General features: G+C 43.9%; 1 protein-coding gene across 1 annotated transcript in view; it reads right to left on the reverse strand.

The window, feature by feature from the left end:
• malt3 (MALT paracaspase 3) overlaps positions 1–21632 on the reverse strand; it is a 93350-nt gene that overhangs the window by 40796 nt on the left and 30922 nt on the right. The window contains exons 4-8 of the mRNA XM_048617026.1: positions 20493–20589; positions 18901–18948; positions 17884–17937; positions 16522–16548; positions 14347–14550 (exon numbers count right to left, since the gene is read on the reverse strand). Of these exons, the coding sequence (XP_048472983.1) occupies positions 14347–14550; positions 16522–16548; positions 17884–17937; positions 18901–18948; positions 20493–20589 (430 nt within the window). The remainder of the gene's footprint in view (positions 1–14346; positions 14551–16521; positions 16549–17883; positions 17938–18900; positions 18949–20492; positions 20590–21632) is intronic.

Genomic DNA, 21632 nt, shown 5'->3' on the forward strand with positions numbered 1-21632 from the left:
GAAAGAGAAGGGGGAAGAGAAAGAGAAAAGGTGAAAGCGAGCGAGAGCGAGAGTGCGAGCCAGCAAGAGAGAGAGCGAAAGCATGAGAATGAAATACATCCTACTACATATCTTCAGAGATATCCCAGACGGCGAGAGCGCAAGAGAGAGAGAGAAATATTTCCTGCATTCTCACTCTACCTTTTAACTTCGGTTCCTCATTTTTGGATATCATGTATTATCTATTGCAACTCTTCGCATTATATCACAGCCTCAACAACGGTTTCAAAACTGTTAGATTACTCCAATTCCAAGTCCACTGGTGAAATGTCAAACCAAATACTGACAACTTTCCTGACAATTGAAAACAACAAATGCTGGTGATCATAGTGCGTCAGACAGCATCCATGGAGAGAGAACAAGCTAACATCGAGCCTAGATGACTCTTCATCAGAGCTGAATTGACAATCGGTTCACTTACAGAATGCAGCGTTACCCATTTCTGCTCCCTGCTCACCATCCATATTCCAGCAATCTCTCTTCTAAAGTGCTCTAAATAGTGGATTAAGCAATGCCCCTCACCCATGTATCTTAACAATATAATTAACCTACTATTCACACATTAGTGATACTAACACAGACAGCATGTAGACCCAGACATCCACCCGTACATTTCAAACCCACAGTGGTGAACGTCGGAGCCCTCTTACCTCAGAGTCCGAGGTTGTAGTGGCTTGAATACAGAATCCATGTGATGTTAATTTCACGCAGTACTGACTGTGTGTTAGACAGTTGGTGGTATAAACGTTCAAACATCAAACAGAGATCCTGTCTGCCCTCTCAGGTGGACTTAACCATCCCATGAAACTGACTAAAACCAATTGGTAATGTCTACCCACCTTGGGATTGCACAGAGTTTACATCACATACACATACCATTCCGTGTTAGTGTTCCACATGAGCCACCTGTCACTATACTTCATTTAACGCCACCACCAAAGCCGTTAGTGCCTTTTAAGTAAGGAGGTGGAACTATTTATAGTATTCCAGGTGTAGTTTCACCAATGCCCTGTACAGTTAAAAGGAAAACATCTTGGTTTTATAGAGTCATACAGCACTGAAACAGATCCTTTGGTCCAACCAGTCCACACCGACCATAATCCCAAACTAACCCAGTCCCACCTGCCAGCGTTTGGCCCATATCCCTCCAAACATTTCTTATTCATGTACTTATCCAAATGTCTTTTAAATGTTGTAACTGTACCCACATCCACCACTTCCTCTGGATGTTCATTCCACACATGAACCACTGTGTAAAAAAAGAAATTGCCCCTCATGTTTTTTTTAAATCTATCTCCTCTCACCTTAAAAATATGTCCCATGGTCTTGAACTTCCCCACCATAGGGAAAAAAAAATACCTGCCATTCACCTTCCCTATATCCCTCATGATTTTATAAACCTCTATAAGTTCACCCCTCAACCTCCTGTGTTCCAATGGAAAAAGTCCCAGCTTATCTGGCCTCTCCTCATAACTCAAATCCTCCATTCACAGAAACATTCTGGTAAATCTCTTCTGAACCCTCTCCAGCATAATATCCTTCCGAATAACAGGTAGAGGAAATGCATTTGCAAATTTGTTCACTGCAAATTCTCACAAATGGCAATAATCTGCTTTGTGCCATGTTTGTTGAGGGATAAATGGTTGAACAGGATGCCAGAGGAGATCTCCTTCATGATGGTGGGGTAGGATATTTCACTTCCATCTCGGTAGGCATAGGTCACATTCCTACAATGCAGCTCACTGCCTCATGATGATGGAGCGTGTATGGATGAGATCATTGCTTAAAGAATCCAGTCTAAAACCTCCGGAATAATATGTGCATACTTCCTTAGTTTATAATACCGCCTTGTGATAAATGTTACATTCCACTTGCCTTCCTAATTACTTGCTGTACATATATTCTAACTTTTTGAGAGTCATGTGTGAGGTCACCCAGATCCCTCTGTAGTGCAGCATTCCACAGTCTCACTCCATCTAAATTATATTCTGCTCTTGTATTCTTCCTGACAAACCACACATTTGTACACGCCGATAGGGGAATCGAGGATTATGGGGAAAAGGCAGGAAAGTGGATGCGAGGAATATCAGAACAGCCCATGATCCTATTGAATGGCAGAGCAGGCATGAAGGGCCGAATGGCCGACTCCTGTTCCTATTTCTTACAGTCTTATAACATTGCATCCAAGAGCTTTTGCCAACTTGCATGACCTATCCACATCCTTTTTCAGACATTTTGTAACCTCATCACACTTGCTCTCTTACCTATCCTCTATTATCAGTGAGTATGGCCTCAAAAGAGGCAGCTCTCTCATCCAAGTCATTGCCACATTTTGTAAACAATGGCGTCCCAGCACTGATCCTTGTAGCACTCCACTAGTTACGGTCTGCCAAGTTGAAAATGACTCACTTATCCCGACTCCATAAGGATTGGTGCCAGGCCCACTTTTCTTTGTCATTTATGTAAATAATTTGGAGGAGAATATAGAAGGTGTGGTTAGCAAGTCTGCAGACAACACCAGAATTGGTGGCATAGTAGACAGTGAAGAACGTTTTCTCAGATTACAGAAGGATGGGTCAATGGGCTGGAAAATGGCAGATGGAGTTCAATCTGGGTGAACGCGAGGTATTGCATTTTGAACAACATGGGTAGGGTTTATACAATTAACAATAGGGCTTTGGGTAGTATTGTAGAACAGAGGGACCTAGGGGTGCAGGTACATAATTCTTTGAAGTTTGCGTCACATATAGACAGGGTGGTTAAAAAGGCACTTAGCACGTCTGCCTTCATTGCTCAGTCCTTTGAATATAGGAGTTGGGACGTCATGTTGAGGTTGTATAGGACATTCGTGAGGCCTCTTCTGGACTACTGTGTCCAGTTCTGGTCACCCTGTTATAGGAAGGATATTATTCAGCTAGGGAGGGTTTGGAAGACATTTACCAGGATGTTGCCAGGTATGGAGGATTTGAGTTATAAAGAAAGGCTGGGACTTTGCTCATTGAAGCATAGGAGGTTGAGAGGTTGCCTAATCGAGGTTTATAAAACAATGGGGGCATAGATAGGGTTAATGGTAGGTGTCTTTTCCCTAGGATGGGGTTTTCAAGGCAAGGGGACATATTTTTAAGGTGAGAGGAGAACAATTTAAAGAAGACATTGGGGCAAATTTTTTACACAGAGTATAGTTTGTGGGTGGAATGAACTTCCTGAGGAAGTGGTGGAAGCGGGCACAATTACTACATTTAAAAGGCACTTAGATAAGTACATTAATAGGAAAGGTTTGGGGAATATGGGCCAGAGCTGGCAGGTGGGACTAGTTTAGTTTGGGATTATGTTCAGCATGGACTGGTTGGACCGAAGGGTCTGTTTCCATGCCGTATGACTCTATATAACAGCTTCCTGTTAGTTAGCCAATCCACTATTCATGCTTAAACACGATCTCCAACACACTATTGTTAGCTTTTGTAGCAACCTTTTATGCTGTAAGATTCTATGAGTTCTATAAGTTGTTAAGTAAACTCTGGATGAATCTATAGAGGGGTCTTGCAATACACACATTAGGCTCCAGTATCCGTACATTCCTGGAGACTACCTCTCCAAGGCACAAACGCTACTAGCCGATGAGAACACATACCGGCAAGTGCAGATAGACCAGACACCACAATTGGGCATCAAGATTCTCAACACACTAAAGAGACTCAAACAGACCGGACAATTCAACAAAACAGACTACCTAAGAATGAAACCTGAAGGAACTAACACCCCCCAATTCTACGGCCTCCGTACACAAACCAGAAATACCCCTCAGGCCCACAGTCTCCCTGCCAGGCACGCCATCACATAGATTAGCCAAAGAGTTACAAAGGAGACTAAAGCATCTCATCAGCAAGTCACCCCACTCCATCCAAAGTTCCTCAATTCCATCAAGGACATAAGAATAGATGATGACGAGACCATGGTATCATTTGATGTTACTGCCCTATTCACATCCATAGGTACACCACCAGCAAGAGAAACACTGACAACACTACTAAAAAAAGAACAAGACCCGAATGACACCATTTCCACAGACAACATGCTGAAGCTATTGGACCTATGCTTCACCATCCACTTCACCTTTAATGGCCAAATATATGAACAGATCAACGGGATACCCATGGGATCACCTATCTCCGGACTAATAGCCGAGGCGGTGATGCAGAGACTTGAAAACATGCCCCTTCTCCTAATCCATCCGAAACTATGGATACGATACATGGATGACACCTTCGTCATTATTAAATGGACCAAACTAGAGGAGACACAAACCAATAAACACTCTCGCTGGGATCAGATCCACTAGGGAGGAGGAAATGAACAAGCAGCTCCCATTCCTGGACATCACGGTGGAACACAGGACCAATGGGGAATTCCTAACAAAGGTACACAGGAAAGCCACACACACTGACCAAGTACTGAATTTCAACAGCAACCACCCTAACACACACAAACGAAGTTGCGTGAGAACATTATTTAAACGGGCAACAACACACTGCAGCAAAACAGAACTGCGCTGAGAAGAAGATGATTACCTCTTCCAGGTATTCAAAGGCAATGGATATCCAAAAAACTGGGTCAGAAGATGCCTATTACATAAACGACACCAGGAAGACACTACATGCCCCAACACGTTCATCACGCTACCTTACACCAGCAACACATCTGAACTGACCACAAGACTCCTATGACCACTAGGCATCACAACATCCACAATCCGAGCTACAAATCTACTCTAAAACCTTAGACCTCCTTTGCATCTTCTTTGAAGTGTGCCTCAGCAACTTGAGCACAATAGTAAAATATGAAAAATGGCAAGTAGCAGGAGTACTATTTCCATACTATATGACTGTTTCTGCATGAGAATGTTTGCAGTGAGTCAGGGACTGGATTTGCTTTTATAACTAATAGGTGGGTGGTTAGGCCATGTCAGGAAAACAGCACAAATGATGATTCACATTGGGAAAACAAGACAAATTCCATTTTGATTAAATCTTATTCTGATATTTTGGAGAATAGTACTCATAATTTTGACTAGACCATTCTTCAGCAAAACTCAAACTGAGTGACCATCATTTTTATATATTTATTAAATCTATACATAGATGTCGGGGGTGGGGGGGGGGGGGGTGCGGTCAGTTGGCTGTATGACTGGTCTGTGATGCAGCTAACAGCATGGGTTCAATTCTCACACTGGCTGAGGTTACAGTGCAGGACACTCCTTCTCAACGTCTCCCTGCTCCTGAGGCACGGTAATCCTAACGTTAAACCACCAGTCACCTCCTTCTAATGGGAGAGCAGTCCAGTAGTTCTCTGGGATTTTTTTTCTGAAGAAGGGTCCCGATCTGAACCATCAACCTTCCTGCTCCTCTGATGCTGCCTGGCCTTCTGTGTTCCTCCAGCTTGACACTGTGTTATCTCTGACTCCAGCATCTGCAGTTCTTACTATCTCTCACTGTCACAGACTTTGTTTTTTTGTTTAGCTTCTTTTCCTGAGGATGTCAGCATTGCTGGCTATGCTATCATTTATGACCCTTACTAACTGCCCTGGAGAGGGTGGTGGAATGAGTCTGTGTTTGTGGATATGGTGCCGGACAAGCGGGCTGCTTTGTCCTGGATGGTTTCGACTTTTCCAAGTGCTGTTGGAGCTGCACCCATCCAGGCAAACGGGAGTCTTCCACCACATTCCTGACTTGCGCACCACAGATAGTGGACAGGGAGTCAGGATGTGAGTTACTCGCTGTTGGATTCCAGGCCTCTGGTCTGCTCTCAAAGCCATTGTTATACGCGGTGAGTCCAGGTGAGTTTCTGGTAAATGATAACCTCCTGCAATGGGGGTAACGTCACTGACCGATAATGGGCAATGGTTAGCTTCTCCCTTATTGATATGGTATTTAACCAGTTAGTCCAGTTGAGTTTCTGGTCAATAGTGACCCCCAGGATGTTAATGGTGGGGGAATTCAGAGATGGCATTGCCACTGAATGCCAAAGGATGATGGATATTGTCTTGTCTTGGAGTTGGTCACTGCCTGGCACGTGAGATGTGCCACTTTTCAGCCCAAATGGGAGTATTGCCCAGGTCTTGCTGCATTTGGACATAGTCTCCTTCAGTATCTGAGGAGCGGTGAATGATGAATGGTGCTGTTCAGTCACCCTTTAAACTGATAACGAGGGCTCTGTGAGTGAGGTGTACATGAACCTATTGTCATTTTGAAGGCCATGTCGTGCGTGATTGAAGACACAGAGTTTAACCCCAGTACCACAATCCAAACACATCAAATTATTCAAACAACTGCTGCCTTGTGGGGACAGACCAAACCAGAAACAGATGAGAGTCACCAAATAATGGGGAACTGGGGTGAAACGTCTTAACTTGGCAAGTGGTTAGAATGTGGAATTCACCATCTTAATAGTGTGGTTGAGGTGAGACAAGTAGAGGCGTTTAAAGGGAAGTCAGACAAACACAAGAGGGAAAAGAAGCCTTTGTTAACACAGTTCGATGAAGATGCTGGAGCCAAGCTCATATAGAGACTGAACATCAGTGTGGGCCAAGGGAAAATAGTGTAGTGGTAATGGCATTGGGCTAATAATCCAAAGACCCAGGCTAATGCTGAGAGGACAGGGGTTCAAATTGCGGAATTTAAATTCAATTAATAAATCAGGATTTGATGGAGTCATCAGTGATGTTGACTGTTGTAAAAATCCATCTGGCTCAGCAATGCCATTTAGGGAAGGAAATCTGTGGTCCTTTTCCTGTGACTCCAGGCTCACTGTGATGTGGTTGACTCTTAATTGCCCTCTGTAATGGTTTAGTAAACCACTCAGTTTGAGGACCATTTGCACCTGGCAATAAATATGCCACGTCTCATAATAGATTAAAATAACTGGGTTGATCAACCTGTTTCTATATTGAGCATCCTATTAAGTGAATACCTCTCACTGAATAAACTACAGAAACAGCTGTGTAAGCAGAGCAGGCTGTTTCCTGTCAACACCTCTAAGCTGCCCTGTCTAAGAACGGGAGCTTAGCCTCTACCAGTGATGGCCACACAAATAATGCAAGATGGAGAGAGGAGCACTCAGTCTCTCCTTCGTTCCCTCCCCAATTACCAAACACGGAGTTGAAACACTGGCAAGCCAGAAATAGCACATACCATTTGCCTTGACACAGAGCCTGGTTCCTCGCTCTGCTCCTCCTTTACCCTGCCATTCAGCTGCTGTTATTTCACTAACAATGAGGTGCCGGGGGCAGTCACTACTGTTCAGTGGGACTAATCCTCTGGTCATACAGAGCAATGAAGCCAGTTTGTTGATACATGTCTACTCCTTTTATATATTCTTAACGCTGGACAGTTTTCCATGAGACAGGAAGAATTATCTCATACATTTCTTCAGATGAATATCCCTTCACAAAGGTGGAAATGGGAGGGGGAGGGAGAGATCTGGTTCAGCTTATCCCCAGGAGCAGTCTCTACTGCTCCACACTTGGTTAGATGATCGCAGAATGGTTACTAACACAGGAGGGAAGCTATCCAGCCCATCATGTCTGTGCCTGAACTCTGCCAGAGCAACACAGACCCATTCCGTAGCCTTTCAGACCAGCCTTGAATATTTTTCTCTTTGATAAATATCCAGATCCCTTTTGAATGTTGCAATTGAATCTGCTTCCACTACGTTCTTGGAGAGTGCACTCCGGAGCCTAAACACTCCCTGCATAAAAATCGTTTTCCTCATGTCGCCATTGCTTCTTTCATTACTCAAGGTACACCTCTCTCTTCCTTGGGCCACACAGAGGCTCAGTGGTTAGCACTGCTGCACCACAGCACCAGGGACCCAGATTCCACCCTCGGGCAACTGTCAGACAGTTGGTGTGGACTCAATGGGCTGAATAGCCTACTTCCACCCTGTAGAGATTCTCTGATTCTTCTAGCTCTCAACATCTCCTTTGCCCAGACCCCTCATGCTTTTGAGCACCTCAATAAATTCCCCTCACCACCTACTCTTCTCCATAGAAAACAGCCCCAGCTTCTCCAGTGCATCCACACAACTCATTTCTTTAATGGGAGTTAAATATCAATAGTGTGTAGGATAAATGCATGACAGGCCAGGACTCATCCTTAAAAATAGCTGCAAGAGGGATTGATCTGAGCAAAATCAACTACCATGTTTCTGGGATTACAATACGGACAACCTTTCGAAACAGTATTTCGTATGGCATTCTCACATGGTCTTCAGGTATTTTACTATGCAGTACAAATTGTTGATCTTTAGGTAGGTGCTGTAAAAATGTAATTTCTTCCTTGATATTACCAACAATCACTCCCTCAGTCCAGTACGTTCATTCCTTTTGTACAAAACAATGTATATTCTTCAGCTGGAGGGGTGCTAGACAGTGATGGACCAGGAAGTACAGCCATCATTACACTTCCCTTTTAAGGTTGTACTTTCTGTCCTTTAAAGTTTTGGCAAAGATTTGTAGCTCGGGTTGTGGGCGAGGTTGTTGACTTGTTCGCCGAGCTGGCTTGTTTTCGTTCAGACGTTTTGTCACCATGCTAGATGACATCATCAGTGGAGTCTCCGATGAAGCCATGTTATTCTACTCCACTTGGAATTTATATTGTCCGGTCCGTTATAGTCAGTAGTGTCATTTCCGGTTTTGATCTGTATGGGTTTGTATATTGGGTCCAATTCTATATGTTTGTTGATTGAAGTATGGGTGGAGAACCATGCCTCTAGGAATTCCTGTACGTGTTTCTATTTGGCTTGGGCTACTATGGTTACCTTGTCCCAGTTAAATTGATGGCCTTCACTGTCTGAGTGTACCGATATTAAGGAGAGTTTGTCGTGCCGTTTTGCTGCTAGCTGATGTTCGTGTATTCTGATGGCTAGTTTCCTTCTTGTCTGTCCGATGTAATGTTTGTGGCAGTCGTTGCATGGTATGTTGTAAACCATGTTCATTCTGCATGTTGTGGGAATGGGGTCTTTAATCCTTGTAAGTGTTTGTCGTAGAGTGGCTGTGGGCTTGAGGGCCACCATGATTCCTAGTGGTCTTAGGAATCTTGTTGTCAGTTCCGATATGTTCCTGATGTATGGCAGTGTGGCCAGTGTGTTAGGACGTACTGTGTCCTCCTGTTGTTGTCTGTTATGTAGGCATCTGTGGATGAAGTTGCGGGAATATCCGTTTAAAGCGAGGATCTTGTATAAGTGTTCTTCCTCTTCCCAACGTAGTTCTGAAGTGTTGCAGTGTGTCCTGGCCCACATATAGACCCATACAGATCAAAACCGGAAATGACAGTACTCACCATAACGGACCGGACAGTATAAATTCCAAGCGGTGTAGAATAACATCGCTTCATCGGAGGCTCCACTGATGATGTCACCTAGCATGGCGACGAAACATCTGAACAAAAACAAGCCAGCTCGGCGAGCAAGTCAACAACCTCTTTCTGTCCTTGTTTCTGATGAGATACAGGCGTTAAAATTCTTAAGACAGCCCTGAGGTCTGGAGACCCCCTGCCATGCCACCCCTCAGAAGACTTGGTCTAAGAGACTTTGGCTAACACCAAGCACTGGTCAAGAACAGGGACTATGATTGGCTCTTTCTGTGGCCTGTTCTTGTGAATATTAGCTGTGTTGTGTGAGCTCTGCGCTGTGCTCCACCTCTATTGGCATGGAGGAGTTCGACTGGGTTAGAGGGTTGATGGAGAGCTGCTCAATAATCTCACCACCTCATGAACACATACCACACTATGTATAGACATCTACCCAATGCAAAATGAGAGAAACAGATGGAGGGACTTTAGCTTGAGATAACTTTCCAAGATCTCTGTCGATTATGTCACCGTTTATAATTAGCAGTGATGTATTGATATTGATCTATAGATTCGAAGTGGAAACTTCTCGACAGGTTTTCAGCTACCGCAAACAACAGTGATAATGCGAATAATCCATTCTCATGGTGATGGTTGAGAGATCAAAATACAGGAACAGAAGGAAGATGAGGCCATTCAGCTCACCCCCCCACCACCAACAGACAAGGATTGATGACAGAGAGAGAGGAATTAAAAATGAAGAGTCATCCAAGAGAAAATGTAACAAATACACAAAGGTGCTATATGAATGCATGTTGTTACTGCCGTCTTACATGAAGGCAGTTTGGAGTGAAATGCTGATCCAAACTTGGTGGGCAAGGCAGTTTTTGCCATTTCCCCCAAAGTAGCCACAGTACTAACTGATAACTAATGATTAAATGGTTACTTGCTAATGACCATGAATGGCGATGTTTTCTCACTGCAGCTATCAAGTGAGTATAGGAGCATTTTGATATCTGGGCATTTGCTGGTTACAATGAAGGGGTTCAAGGACATATCACTGATCGTAGCTCAAAGTCTACATCCTGCAACATATATTGCTATTCACATCCAATGACAGAATTTCAACATCACATACTACAAGAGAATTTCCATTCTAACCCAAGTAATGGACTTGTTGACAGGTACATCACAGTTTGTAGAATTGCACTGCACTCTCTGTGTGCGTGGCCCATACATGAACATTTCATATTAGATTGATTCCAAGCCAGTGCCACATGACACCAGACTTCTGTAGTATACTCAAGTGAAATGATAACAATCTTACAGTCATAGAAATATACAGCACGGAAACAGACCCTTCGGCCAACCTGTCTATGCCAATAAGATATCCTATATAAATCTAGTCCCATTTGCCAGCATTTGGTCCATACCCCTCTAAACCCTTCCTTTTCATGTACCCATCCAGCTGCCTTTTAAATGTTGTAATTATACCAGCCTCCATCACTTCCTCTGGCAGCTCATTACATACACGCACCATCCTCTGCATGAAAAAGTTGCCCCTTAGGTCCCTTTTAAATCTTTCCCGTCTCACCTTAAACCTATGCCCACTAGTTTTGGATTCCCCTACCCTGGGGAAAAAGACCTTGGCGCTACATCCTATCCATGTCCCTCACGTTTTTATAAACCTCTGTAAGATCACCCCTCAGCCTCCAGTGCTCCAGGGAAAATAGCCCCAGTCTATTCAGCCTCTCCCTATAGCCCAAACCCTCCAATCCTGGCAACGTCCTTGTAAATTTCCTCCAAATCCTTTCAAGTTTCACAACATCCTTCCTATAGCAGGGAGACCAGAAATGAACGCAGTATTCCAAAACTGGTCTCACTAGTGACACATACGGCCACAACATGACATCTCAACTCCTATACTCAATGCACTGACCAATAAAGGCAAGCATACCAAATGCTGCCTTCATTATCCTATCTACCTGTGACTCCACTTTCAAGGAACTATGAACCTGCACTCCAAGGTCTCTTTGTTCAGCAACAGTCCCCAATCTTGATGTCTCTTCTCTTCATACCACTGTGTCCCAGCATTTTCTCTTCATTTTTTAAAATTAAACCAAATCAACTTATTTAAGCCTTAAATGGACACCATATGTCAAATCACCATCCTAAAGGAAGGGGCTTACATGGCACAGTGATAATGTTCCTACCTCTGAGCCAGGAGACCTAGGTTCAAGTCCCACTTAATCCAGAGGTGTGTCATACCCTCTCCAGGCAGGTTGGTTAGAAAATACAAAAGGGAAAAAATATCAAGGGAACTTTACAAGGCTTAAATCAAAAATTTAGTTTGGGCAGTTTCCTTTATACAATTTTAAATAAAGCCATGAAAAAAATTAAGTCAAATTAAACCAAACAGCCCCATAAAGGCGCTGTGTAACTTAAGATAAATCCAATTAAAATGTGCTTTTGAGAGTCTCTCTTTACAAGTACTCCAGGTTCTTAAGTAAACAATGTCCTTCATTGGTGTATCTTACCAAAATAATTAACATACCCAAATAATTAACACCTCAGCCATTGGTCTGCTAGACCAACAAGCCCCCAGGAAGGGTAGGGCTGAAGAAACTATTTTATCTTTCTGTGCCTAAGGTATTTTTGGAGACAATCAGGTCTTCTCTGGGATCAATTACCTTTCTTCAATGCAGTTCTGAGGTCTTCAGTATTGTGGAGTGAGAAATTAGTGTTGTTTGGGTGTAGCATTCTCTCTTTGGGAGTTTCCAGCAAACGCATAAAAGCATGAGAAGGGTGTTAGGTGTAGTTTAACAGGTGAGTCTTACACTCATCCAACACTCCCCCACCACAACCCCCATTGAGATTCTGGGTTGGATCCTATATGGAGATCCATGTTCCCACCCTATACTTCAGTCTTGACCAATCTGCTCACTCTGAGCCTTCCCCTAAACCCATCATAATTTTGGAAATGCAGAATTACACGGGCAATTATTATGAACTCTGTTACTATATTATTCTGAACCTCAGGCTTTTCATTTATGAATGTAGATGCTACTGTCAAAGCACAGATTGCTAAATAAATGAACTTATCTCTGGTTTTGGACTTTGAATTCCTCCTTATTCCCGATTACAAAATACTCCTCCTAAGTGTGAGCTTCCGTCATCAACTTGGATAGAAGCAGTTTAACAACTGTTACAAGTATCGTCCCGACCAATACCTGGTGAGAACAGCTGCCAATCTACGCCACATTGTTTGCACCATATAATCAGAGGAACATAGGAAATAGGGGCAGGAGTGGGCCATTCTGCCTTCGGGTCCGTTCTGCCATTCAAGATCATGGTTGACCAAGCCATATCCCTTGATGTCTTCGACATCTCTAAATCTATCTGTATTTGTCTCATACATTTTCAAATGTCTGAGCTTCCACCGTCCTTCTGAGCTTCCACCATCCTCCAAGACAGTAGACAGTTCCAATGACTCAACCCCTCGCAGTGAAGAAATTCCTCCTCATCTCAACAACAAACGACCCTCCTCTAGCCAGAGTCTGCAATCACCTGATTTTAGACAGCCCCAAACCAACCAACCCCACCACCCACCTCACTGTAACATCCTTCCTGCACTAATCCCTGTGATCATGCTGAATATTTCAACATGAGTTTTGGTTCTTCCAAACTCCAGAATATACTGACCCAGCCCCATCAATCTATCCATTCTGGAATCGAGCAGCCTCACTCACAAAAGGGAGGCCATTTGTTCAGTTACACCTGTGCCCACTTCTTGTAAACAGCAACTCGGTACTAATCCCATTCATTTCCGGTCAATGTGACCTCTTCTGGTGACCTCCCAGAGCAGCAGAGCACAAATACATCTCTCAGCAAGTGTACAGTCCAGTCAGTTGAACTTGGCTAAGTACAAACTTCCCAATCGCCATTTCCTTCACATTGCAGTCTGCATTTCCTACATGGCTCGTCCATGGTTCTACATGTTGGTGAAAATGGTCAAGAGCATCAGGGTCCTAGGAGGGACGATCACCAACAATCTGTCCTGGACCACCCACATCAATGCTGCAGTCAAGAAAGCATACCAACATCTCTACTTTCTCAGGAGGCTAAGGAAATTCGGCATGTCTGTAAGGACACTTACCAATTTTTATTGATGCCCCATAGAAAGCATTCTATCCAGATGCATCACGGCTTGGAATAGCAACTGCTCTGCCCAGGACCATAAGAAACTACAGAGAGTTGTGAACACAGCCCAGTCCATCACACAAGCCAACCTTCCATCCATTGACTCCATTGGCACTTCTCACAGCCTTGAGAAGGCAGCCAACATTATTAAAGACCCCTCCCACCCCGGTTATAATCTCTTCCGACCTCTTCTGTCGGGCAGAAGGATCAAAAGCTTAAACACGTGTACCAACAGATTCAAGAACAGCCTCTTCCCTGCTGTTATTAAACTTCCGAATGGACCTTTCAAATTTTAAACATTGATTTCACTTTGTGCATCTTCTCTGCAGTGACAACACTGTATTCCTTGCTCTGTTCTATTGCCCTAATACACTTTGTATGACATGATCTGCCTGTTCTGCAAACACAACAAGACTTTTCACTGTACCCAGGTACATGTGTCAATAATAAATCAAATCTGTACAAAAAGGTAAACGTACAGGAAAGGGCAAGGCTTTCTACTTGATCACTGAAATTTCTGTAACTATTCTAAAGGTCAGGTCAAGCCATATCTAGATTGGAATATCTAAGTATAAAACAGGGGAAGAATGAAGGAACATGAGACCAGAGCACAGAACCTGGACAGACCCACCCCACCGAAGAATTTTGGGCAAGTTCAAAACAATTCCTGTTCCATGGTTTGCACATGCCTTTTGGAACAAATTGTCTTCATTGACAAGGACCGTGTTTAGAATGAAGTGGGAATGCATCATTGTCGGCTTACCATATACGCCGGTGTCCAAGAGCTGGAGAAATTGTTTGACTGCACTCTGCATTTCCTCTTTGGTCAGGTCCATCAGGGAAACCACCCGGAAATTTAACTGGTGCAACAGGTTCGACAGTTCAAAGACATCGATTACAGTGGCTAACAGCTTGGGGTGATTTACATAGTTCATGTTCCCGATCAGCAGTGCTACTTTGTCAGTCGCTGAAATACATGGAGTGAAACATTATCAGTGGATTGCCGCTGCGAGACAGCACAGGTATAGAATTAGAGACCAGTGCAGTACCGAGGCAGCATGCTGGAGCAAGACCGACACCTCAGCTTTTAGTCAGAAAGCTGCTGGATCCGAGCTGGAGATCCTGGCTGACAGAGGAGTACAGGGCAGAGAGGGAGTGCTGCATTGTCCGAGGGACTGTCTTTTGGGCAAGATAACTGACATCTTACATTCTCTAGGAGGTGGACAAAAAAAAAAAATCCCGTGACACCATCCAGTTAAAGAGCAGCGAAATGGTCTGCAGTGCCCCAGCTAACATTCATCTCTCAAACAAGCAGATTCTCTGATGGGTACCACATTCCTGCTTAAGAGGGCTTGCTGTACACAAATTGGCTGCTGTTTTTCCCACATTGCTAATGTCAAAGAGTGATTCACTAGCTATAAGAGTATTTTGGGACATTCTGAAATTGTGAAAGGAGCAAGCTAAAAGGTAATTTCTTTTAGGCTCAACGCGCTCACTTAGAATCCCTATTGTGTGGGAGCAGGTCATTCGGCCCATCGAGTCTGCACCAACCCTCTGGACAGCATTCACACAGACGCACCCCCTCTTACCCTATCTCTGTAACCCAGCATTTCCAATGGCTAATCCACCCAGCCTACACATCCCTGGACACTGGGCAATTTAGCACAGACAATCCACCCACCCTGCCCATATTGGGACTGTGGTTGGAAACCAGCGCACCTGGAGGAAACCCACGCAGACACGGGGAGAATGTGCAAAATCCAGACAGACAGTCGTCTGAGGCTGGAATTGAACCCAGGTCCCTGGCGCTGTGAGCCAGCAACGTTAACCACTGAGCCACCATGCCACCAATGCATTGATCAAGTTCTACTGACTGGTATAAGGCCATTCTTATGAATGGTGGATTCTAGAATCACAATCTCCTGTGAGAGCACGAGGAAATGGTGTCCTGTGACCCATTATCATCTTGTTTTAATAAGACACAGGAAGTAGAATGTAACTCAGTGTCACAAGCTGTGCAATTCTGCTGGAATGCAAGTGGATGACCACAGAATCTTGTTCAGACAGAATTTCAACATCAATGGTCCTTTTTTGTGGAATACCCTGTGGCTCAGCTGCTGCCTGCTCTCAATACCAAGCATACTAGGACAAAGTCCCATTGTCAGTTCATCGCAGTGTCACATTTGCCCCCAGACAAGGAAAGGATTAGACCAATAGGCTTCTCTATTGCTGAATAAAGGATTGTTTTTTTTTCCTTTTTGCCTTGCACCTATCAGGACAAATGCAAGAATGCCAAAGTTTAAACAATTGCAGCAATTTATACTGCAGGAGAAAAAGGTGCTGATTGGTTGGCAAGTTGACTCTGATTAGCCAAGGCATTACCATTGAGAAAGCTGTAGATTCCTCAAGCTCTGGCAGCACATTTCTCTTTTAGGAACAGTCAAGCTCTGCACCACCGAACACACCTTTCTTGTCAGCTTCTTGTAAACCATTAAATTACGAGAAAAAGGAAAGTAGCACGGGACAAAGAAAAAAATGGATGAGGTTCTGGAAGGAACAAAAGCAGAAATTACTGGAGAAACTCAGCAGGTCTGGCAGCATCTGTTTCCACAGTTTCTTCCTGCTGCATTTCTTCAGTGATTTCTATCTTTGTTCATTTCAGATCTCCATCATCCAGGAATGAGGCTCATTTGGACCATAATGTCCAGTAAAGATCTATTTGGCCAAATGGCTAATGGTTTCTGTGCAATACATACTCAATAATGGGTAACCGTGAATAGCTTACAAAAACATGTATTTGAACTTATGTGACATAATTTTTTGTTGGAGTTATAGCAGTTTCTGGTAGAAATGTCACGTCGTGACGTGTTTTATTAAGATTTGACCATTGTAAAACGCAAAAGACACTTGTAAATAACTAAAGCTAGTGCTGACATACCACACAGTCTCACTTCTTGAGGTGTATCTGAAAGGAAAAAAGAGACAGAATGCATAAGAACAAAATGAAAGATCACATCGTTTGCTTTTAATAAAACAGAAGGACTGTTGTGAGCAGATTCATAGAATCCCTACAGTGCAGAAAGAGGCCATTTGGCCCATTGACTATGCACAGGCTATTCGAAATGCATCCCACCCATACCCAAACCCAAACCCAAACCCAAACCCCCTGCCCTATCCCTGTAACCCTGCATTTCCCATGGCTAATCCACCTAGCCTGCACATCTCTGGACTGTGGGAGAAAACCATAGCACCCGGAGGAAACCCACGCAGACACAGGGAGAATGTGTGAACTCCTCACAGACAGTCGTCCGACGATGGAATCGAATCCAGGTCCCTGGTGCTGTGAGGCAGCAGTGCTAACCAATGAGCCACTGTACCGGCCTTACCAAATGTAAAAGTTCAGCTATCATTTCATTGAACAGCACAGCAGACTTCAATCGTATTCCTGCCCGTACGTCTGAACATTCTTAACCCTTTGCTGGCCTCGAATTCAACACAACATACAATGTGTTAGGACAGCAACTATTTCAGGACTAACAGTCCATTGTGAGTAACATGGACGGAAGAAATAATGACCTTTCAAATCCACAATCACTACCCATCCAGAAGGATGAGGGTCGCAAATACATGGGAACATCACCACCTCTGAGATGCTCTCTAAGCCACTCATCATCCAAAATTGAAAATACAATCGCCATTCCTTCAGCCTCACTGGGTCAAAATCCCGGAATTCCATCGCTAACAGAACTAATCCTATACCACACGGACTGAGCAGGTCAAGAAGGCAGCTCACCACCAGCTCCCCACCAGCTCCTCGACAGTAACTAGGGACGGGTAATAAATGCTGGCCCAGCCAGCGGCACCCACTATCCTGAACAAATTAAAGAAAGAAGTCTGACAACAGAATGATACAGATTTGTCAGTCACTTTTGGAGGGAAAGTTAGGGTTTTCCGAGCTAATTGGACACTCAACTCGATATGTAATACCCAAGGGAGAGTTCAGATGTTATCACTCTTGTTAAATTTTGTGTGTACAGTGACCCATTGGAGAGGATTTTTTTTCAACAATAAATGGATCAACATCTCATCAATTTAAATAATGCATTTTCATAATGAATGCATAGGCCATTAGGCAGGGGTTTTCTACATGGAAATTGCGCTTTGCTGTTCAGGGCTGGTTACAAGATTGGGCATTTTTTTGTTTGTTCCTGACAGGTTTTAGTGGGAACAGTGTCTTGCTACACAGACACAGACGCGCACACATAGACACAGACGTTGTTCCCAGCATACTCAGCCCTACCTGGCTTTCGGCACACAGACGGCGACTTTGCTGTTACTTTCCTTTCTCTAGAGCCTGGAAAGAAACCACTACTCATTATTTCATCGGCAATGAGATACTAAGACCAGCCCAGACTGTTAACAAAACCTCAGCGAGGAAGCCCCAGTGAACCCTATGATCCTCAGCATGTTGAAAATTAGGGACGATCCAGTTGCAGCATTTAGCAGAACATCAAAAGAGACAATGAGATAGAGTCATACAGCATGGAAACAGACCCTTACCCGGCAGCATCCTGGTAAATCTATATTGCCATTACTTCAGTCTTGCTGGTCAAAATCCTGGGACTCACTCCCTTACATTATTATGGGTCAACCTACACCCCAGGGGATTGCAGCGTTTCAGGAAGGCAGCTCACCACCACCTCCCCAAGAACAAATAGGTTCAGGCAATAAATGCTGGCACTGCCAGCGATGCCCACCTCCTGTGAACAAATGGATAATGAATAATAACGAAACTGGAAGTTCCTCCTGTGAAAACTTGTTCAGGTTTGGGTTAAACAGAAATTTCACATTTGACATTGACTGATTTGATACGACTGTTAAAGGTTAAGGGACCAATATGACCAGTCGGGCTTTAAAATACAGACCAGCCATTATCAAACAGAGATGTGGAGCAGGCTGAAGGGGCAGGGGTCCCTCCCTGGATACTATTAGATACAATCCCTGACCAGATTGTGGGGACAACGGTCTGTCTGTGCTACTCATAAGAATCCTGTGTGAAGTGAGCAGGAGCATTGCTTGCTGCATTCATTGGGCTATAGGTCTACTGGACAAAAGCAAAATTAACTTAGCACAAGGGACTAAAGGACTCTTGGGTTTGGCAACAAAACAAATTGGGCAGTTGAAAAATTGGACCTGATCCATGCTCTAGTTTCAGATGAAAGTGCCAGACAGACCTTTTCCGATTTTTGAAATGAGTCTTTAAAATACTGCTTTACCAAAACCTATTGAAAATGCCCAAACAAAAAGTCATTCTTACCTGCCACTCGGAGGGGAGGCAATGCTACTGCAATGGGAATGATTTCAACTGTAAGAGATATATAGATGCAAACTAATTTTTAAAAGTTGGAAATGGTTCACAGACATGTCCACAATAGGAATATCAGATAACGCATTAGTCACAGGACAGAACTGACCAGGCTACAAGAATGCAGCTATTTTAGGCCATACACCTCCAAGACAAAGCAACTGTTGGATCAGTACCCCATCCGTCACCTTCAACATTCATTGTCTTCACCCCTGGTGCACAGTAACAGCAGAGTGTACCATCAATAAGATGTCACCAAGGCTCCGGTGACAGCACCTTCCTTCATGGATGGACAAAGACAGCAGGTGCATAGATACACCACCAGCATCTGCAGGTTCCCCACCGAGTTCCACATTATTCCCCCACTTCTTCATTTTCACTGGGTCTGAAGCTAACAGCAGCTTCAGGAATGGCCTTCCTTCACCACATGGCGTACCATAAGGCAAGGCAGACCATCATCAATTTCTCAACAGCATTTAAAAGTGTCCATACCCAAAGAACGAAGGAAACATGAAATGTGTGAGAGTGAGTGAGTGTGAAACAGTGAAAGCGAGAGCGCGAGACAGAGAGAGAGTGAAAGATTTGTTGCACATTCCTAGCTGCCTTTGACCTGCTTTCTTGCAACAATGCTGTCCACATGCTGTAGACAGACCCACAATATCACTAGGATCTTGACCCAGCAACAGTGAAGGAACAGTGATATATTTCCAAGTCAGGACAGTGAGTGGCTTTGGAGAGGAACTTGCAGGGGGTTCCCATATACCTGCTGCCCTTGTCCTTTTAGATAGAAGTGATCGTAGGTTTGGAAACTGCAGTCTAAGCAGCTATAGTGAGCTGCTGCAGAGCATTTTTAAATCAAAGGCAGATAGATTTACATTAAACCAGGGGGTGAAAGGTTATCGGGGCCAGGCAGGAATGAGGATTTGATGTTTTGACCAGATCAGTCATGATTGCATTGAGTTGTGGACCAGACTTGAAAGGCTGAATGGCCTTCCTATGCCTCTCATTTGTATAAAAAGGTGTGAGGGCATAAAAATACGGCATCACAAATATCAGTTCAGTTACCAATCATCATTGTCATCCTAGCTCGTAGTATGTATGCCTTTCATTTTAATGTGAACACGACATTTCTCTGACACCAAATCCTAATAGAAGGGTCCAGGGAAAATAGAAGAGCTGCTGAGATAGTAAGACTATCTCCTGCTAACTGTTGGTGGTCAGCTAATGGGAAAAGGCCCAATAGGATGCTAATGTGGAAACACTCCAGGACTGAATTTGAGAAAGAACAGCCTTCGATGACTGAAATTTATAGACATCTTCCCAGTCTGTGAGTAAATACGGTGAGCTAGAGAATTTTTGATGCCCTTATGGGAGAAGCTGGTGAAGTACATTAGGAAGTGGGGTTTATTGGGAAGATTAGATGAAGAGGTGTGGGTCATGGTTTACTAACAGCATCAACATGAGTGGAATGGCTCCTTTCTGTGCTGTATGCCCCACAGAATTCTGGGTGGTTCTCTGGTGCGCAACGCTGTGCCAGTATTTACCTACACTCAGGTCAGCAGCAGAGCTCCAACACTCTCCTTGGTCATTGGTGACCGCACACAGGTACGTCCCGTAATGCCTCATCTCAACTGCGGCTATCTAGACAGAGAGAAAATGAAATATACCTTCATTAAACAACTAGTGTGGACACATCGTGTTTGTGCAATGTTGTTCTTGAGCGATGTCTTTCTAAAAATGAGAAGGTGATCCCAAAAATGGCACAGGTCATGGCACTGTAGGCCTCACAAGCCACTCAGTTCAAGGGCAATTAGGGATACACAACAAATACTGGCCTTGTCACCAACACTTCGAGCCCACGAAAGAACAAATATAAATAAGAGACCACATCTGGAGTCAATAGTAGTAGTTCTGGGAAGAACAACTTGGGAAGGACATGTAGGCCTCAGAAGGCATTTGAGGGTACCTGCACTCCAAGGGTTAAACGATGAGGAGACAATATATGAACTCAGGGCTTGTGCTGTGGAATGCCGAAGATCAAGCAGTGATTGCATGGGAGGTTTTCAAGAAATTAGGCGGGAAAGACGGGTCAGAATAGGAATAACCGATTCTTCTGGCTGGTGATGCTAGAACTGGTGGCTGTAGACTCAAAATTAAAGCGAGGCTTCTCAGGAATGAAGTTGGGAAACAGTTCTCCAGGCAAAACAGAGAAATAATTTTTCCATGTGATTGTTAAAACTATCTTTCTAATTACACAACTGATCAGCAATCTCAACGCAACCTATAAAAATATTTAATTTGAAATGACACAGCAATACAATTGGGGTTCTTAGGCGGGGTCTATGGGCATTGTAGAACAGAATCAAATAAGTTTCACAATGTGATTGGAAGCTCCACGCTTGCCTTTATTGGTCAGAGCACTCAGTATAGTATTGGGATGTCATTTTACGGCTGTACAGGTCATCGTTGAGACCACTTTTAGAATACTGCATACTATTCTGGTCACTCTTCTACAGAAACGATGTTGTTGAACTTGACAGAGTGCAGAAAAGATTTCCAAGAATGTTGCCAGGACTGGAGGGTTTGAGCAAAAGGGAGAGGCTGAATAGGCTAGGTATAGATCTGGATGAACACAGCAGGCCAAGCAGCATCAGAGGAGCAGGAAGGCTGACGTTTCGGACCTC

Source organism: Rhincodon typus, chromosome 36 (assembly GCF_021869965.1).
Source record: "Rhincodon typus isolate 14 chromosome 36, sRhiTyp1.1, whole genome shotgun sequence".
In the NCBI taxonomy this organism is placed as follows: domain Eukaryota; kingdom Metazoa; phylum Chordata; class Chondrichthyes; order Orectolobiformes; family Rhincodontidae; genus Rhincodon; species Rhincodon typus.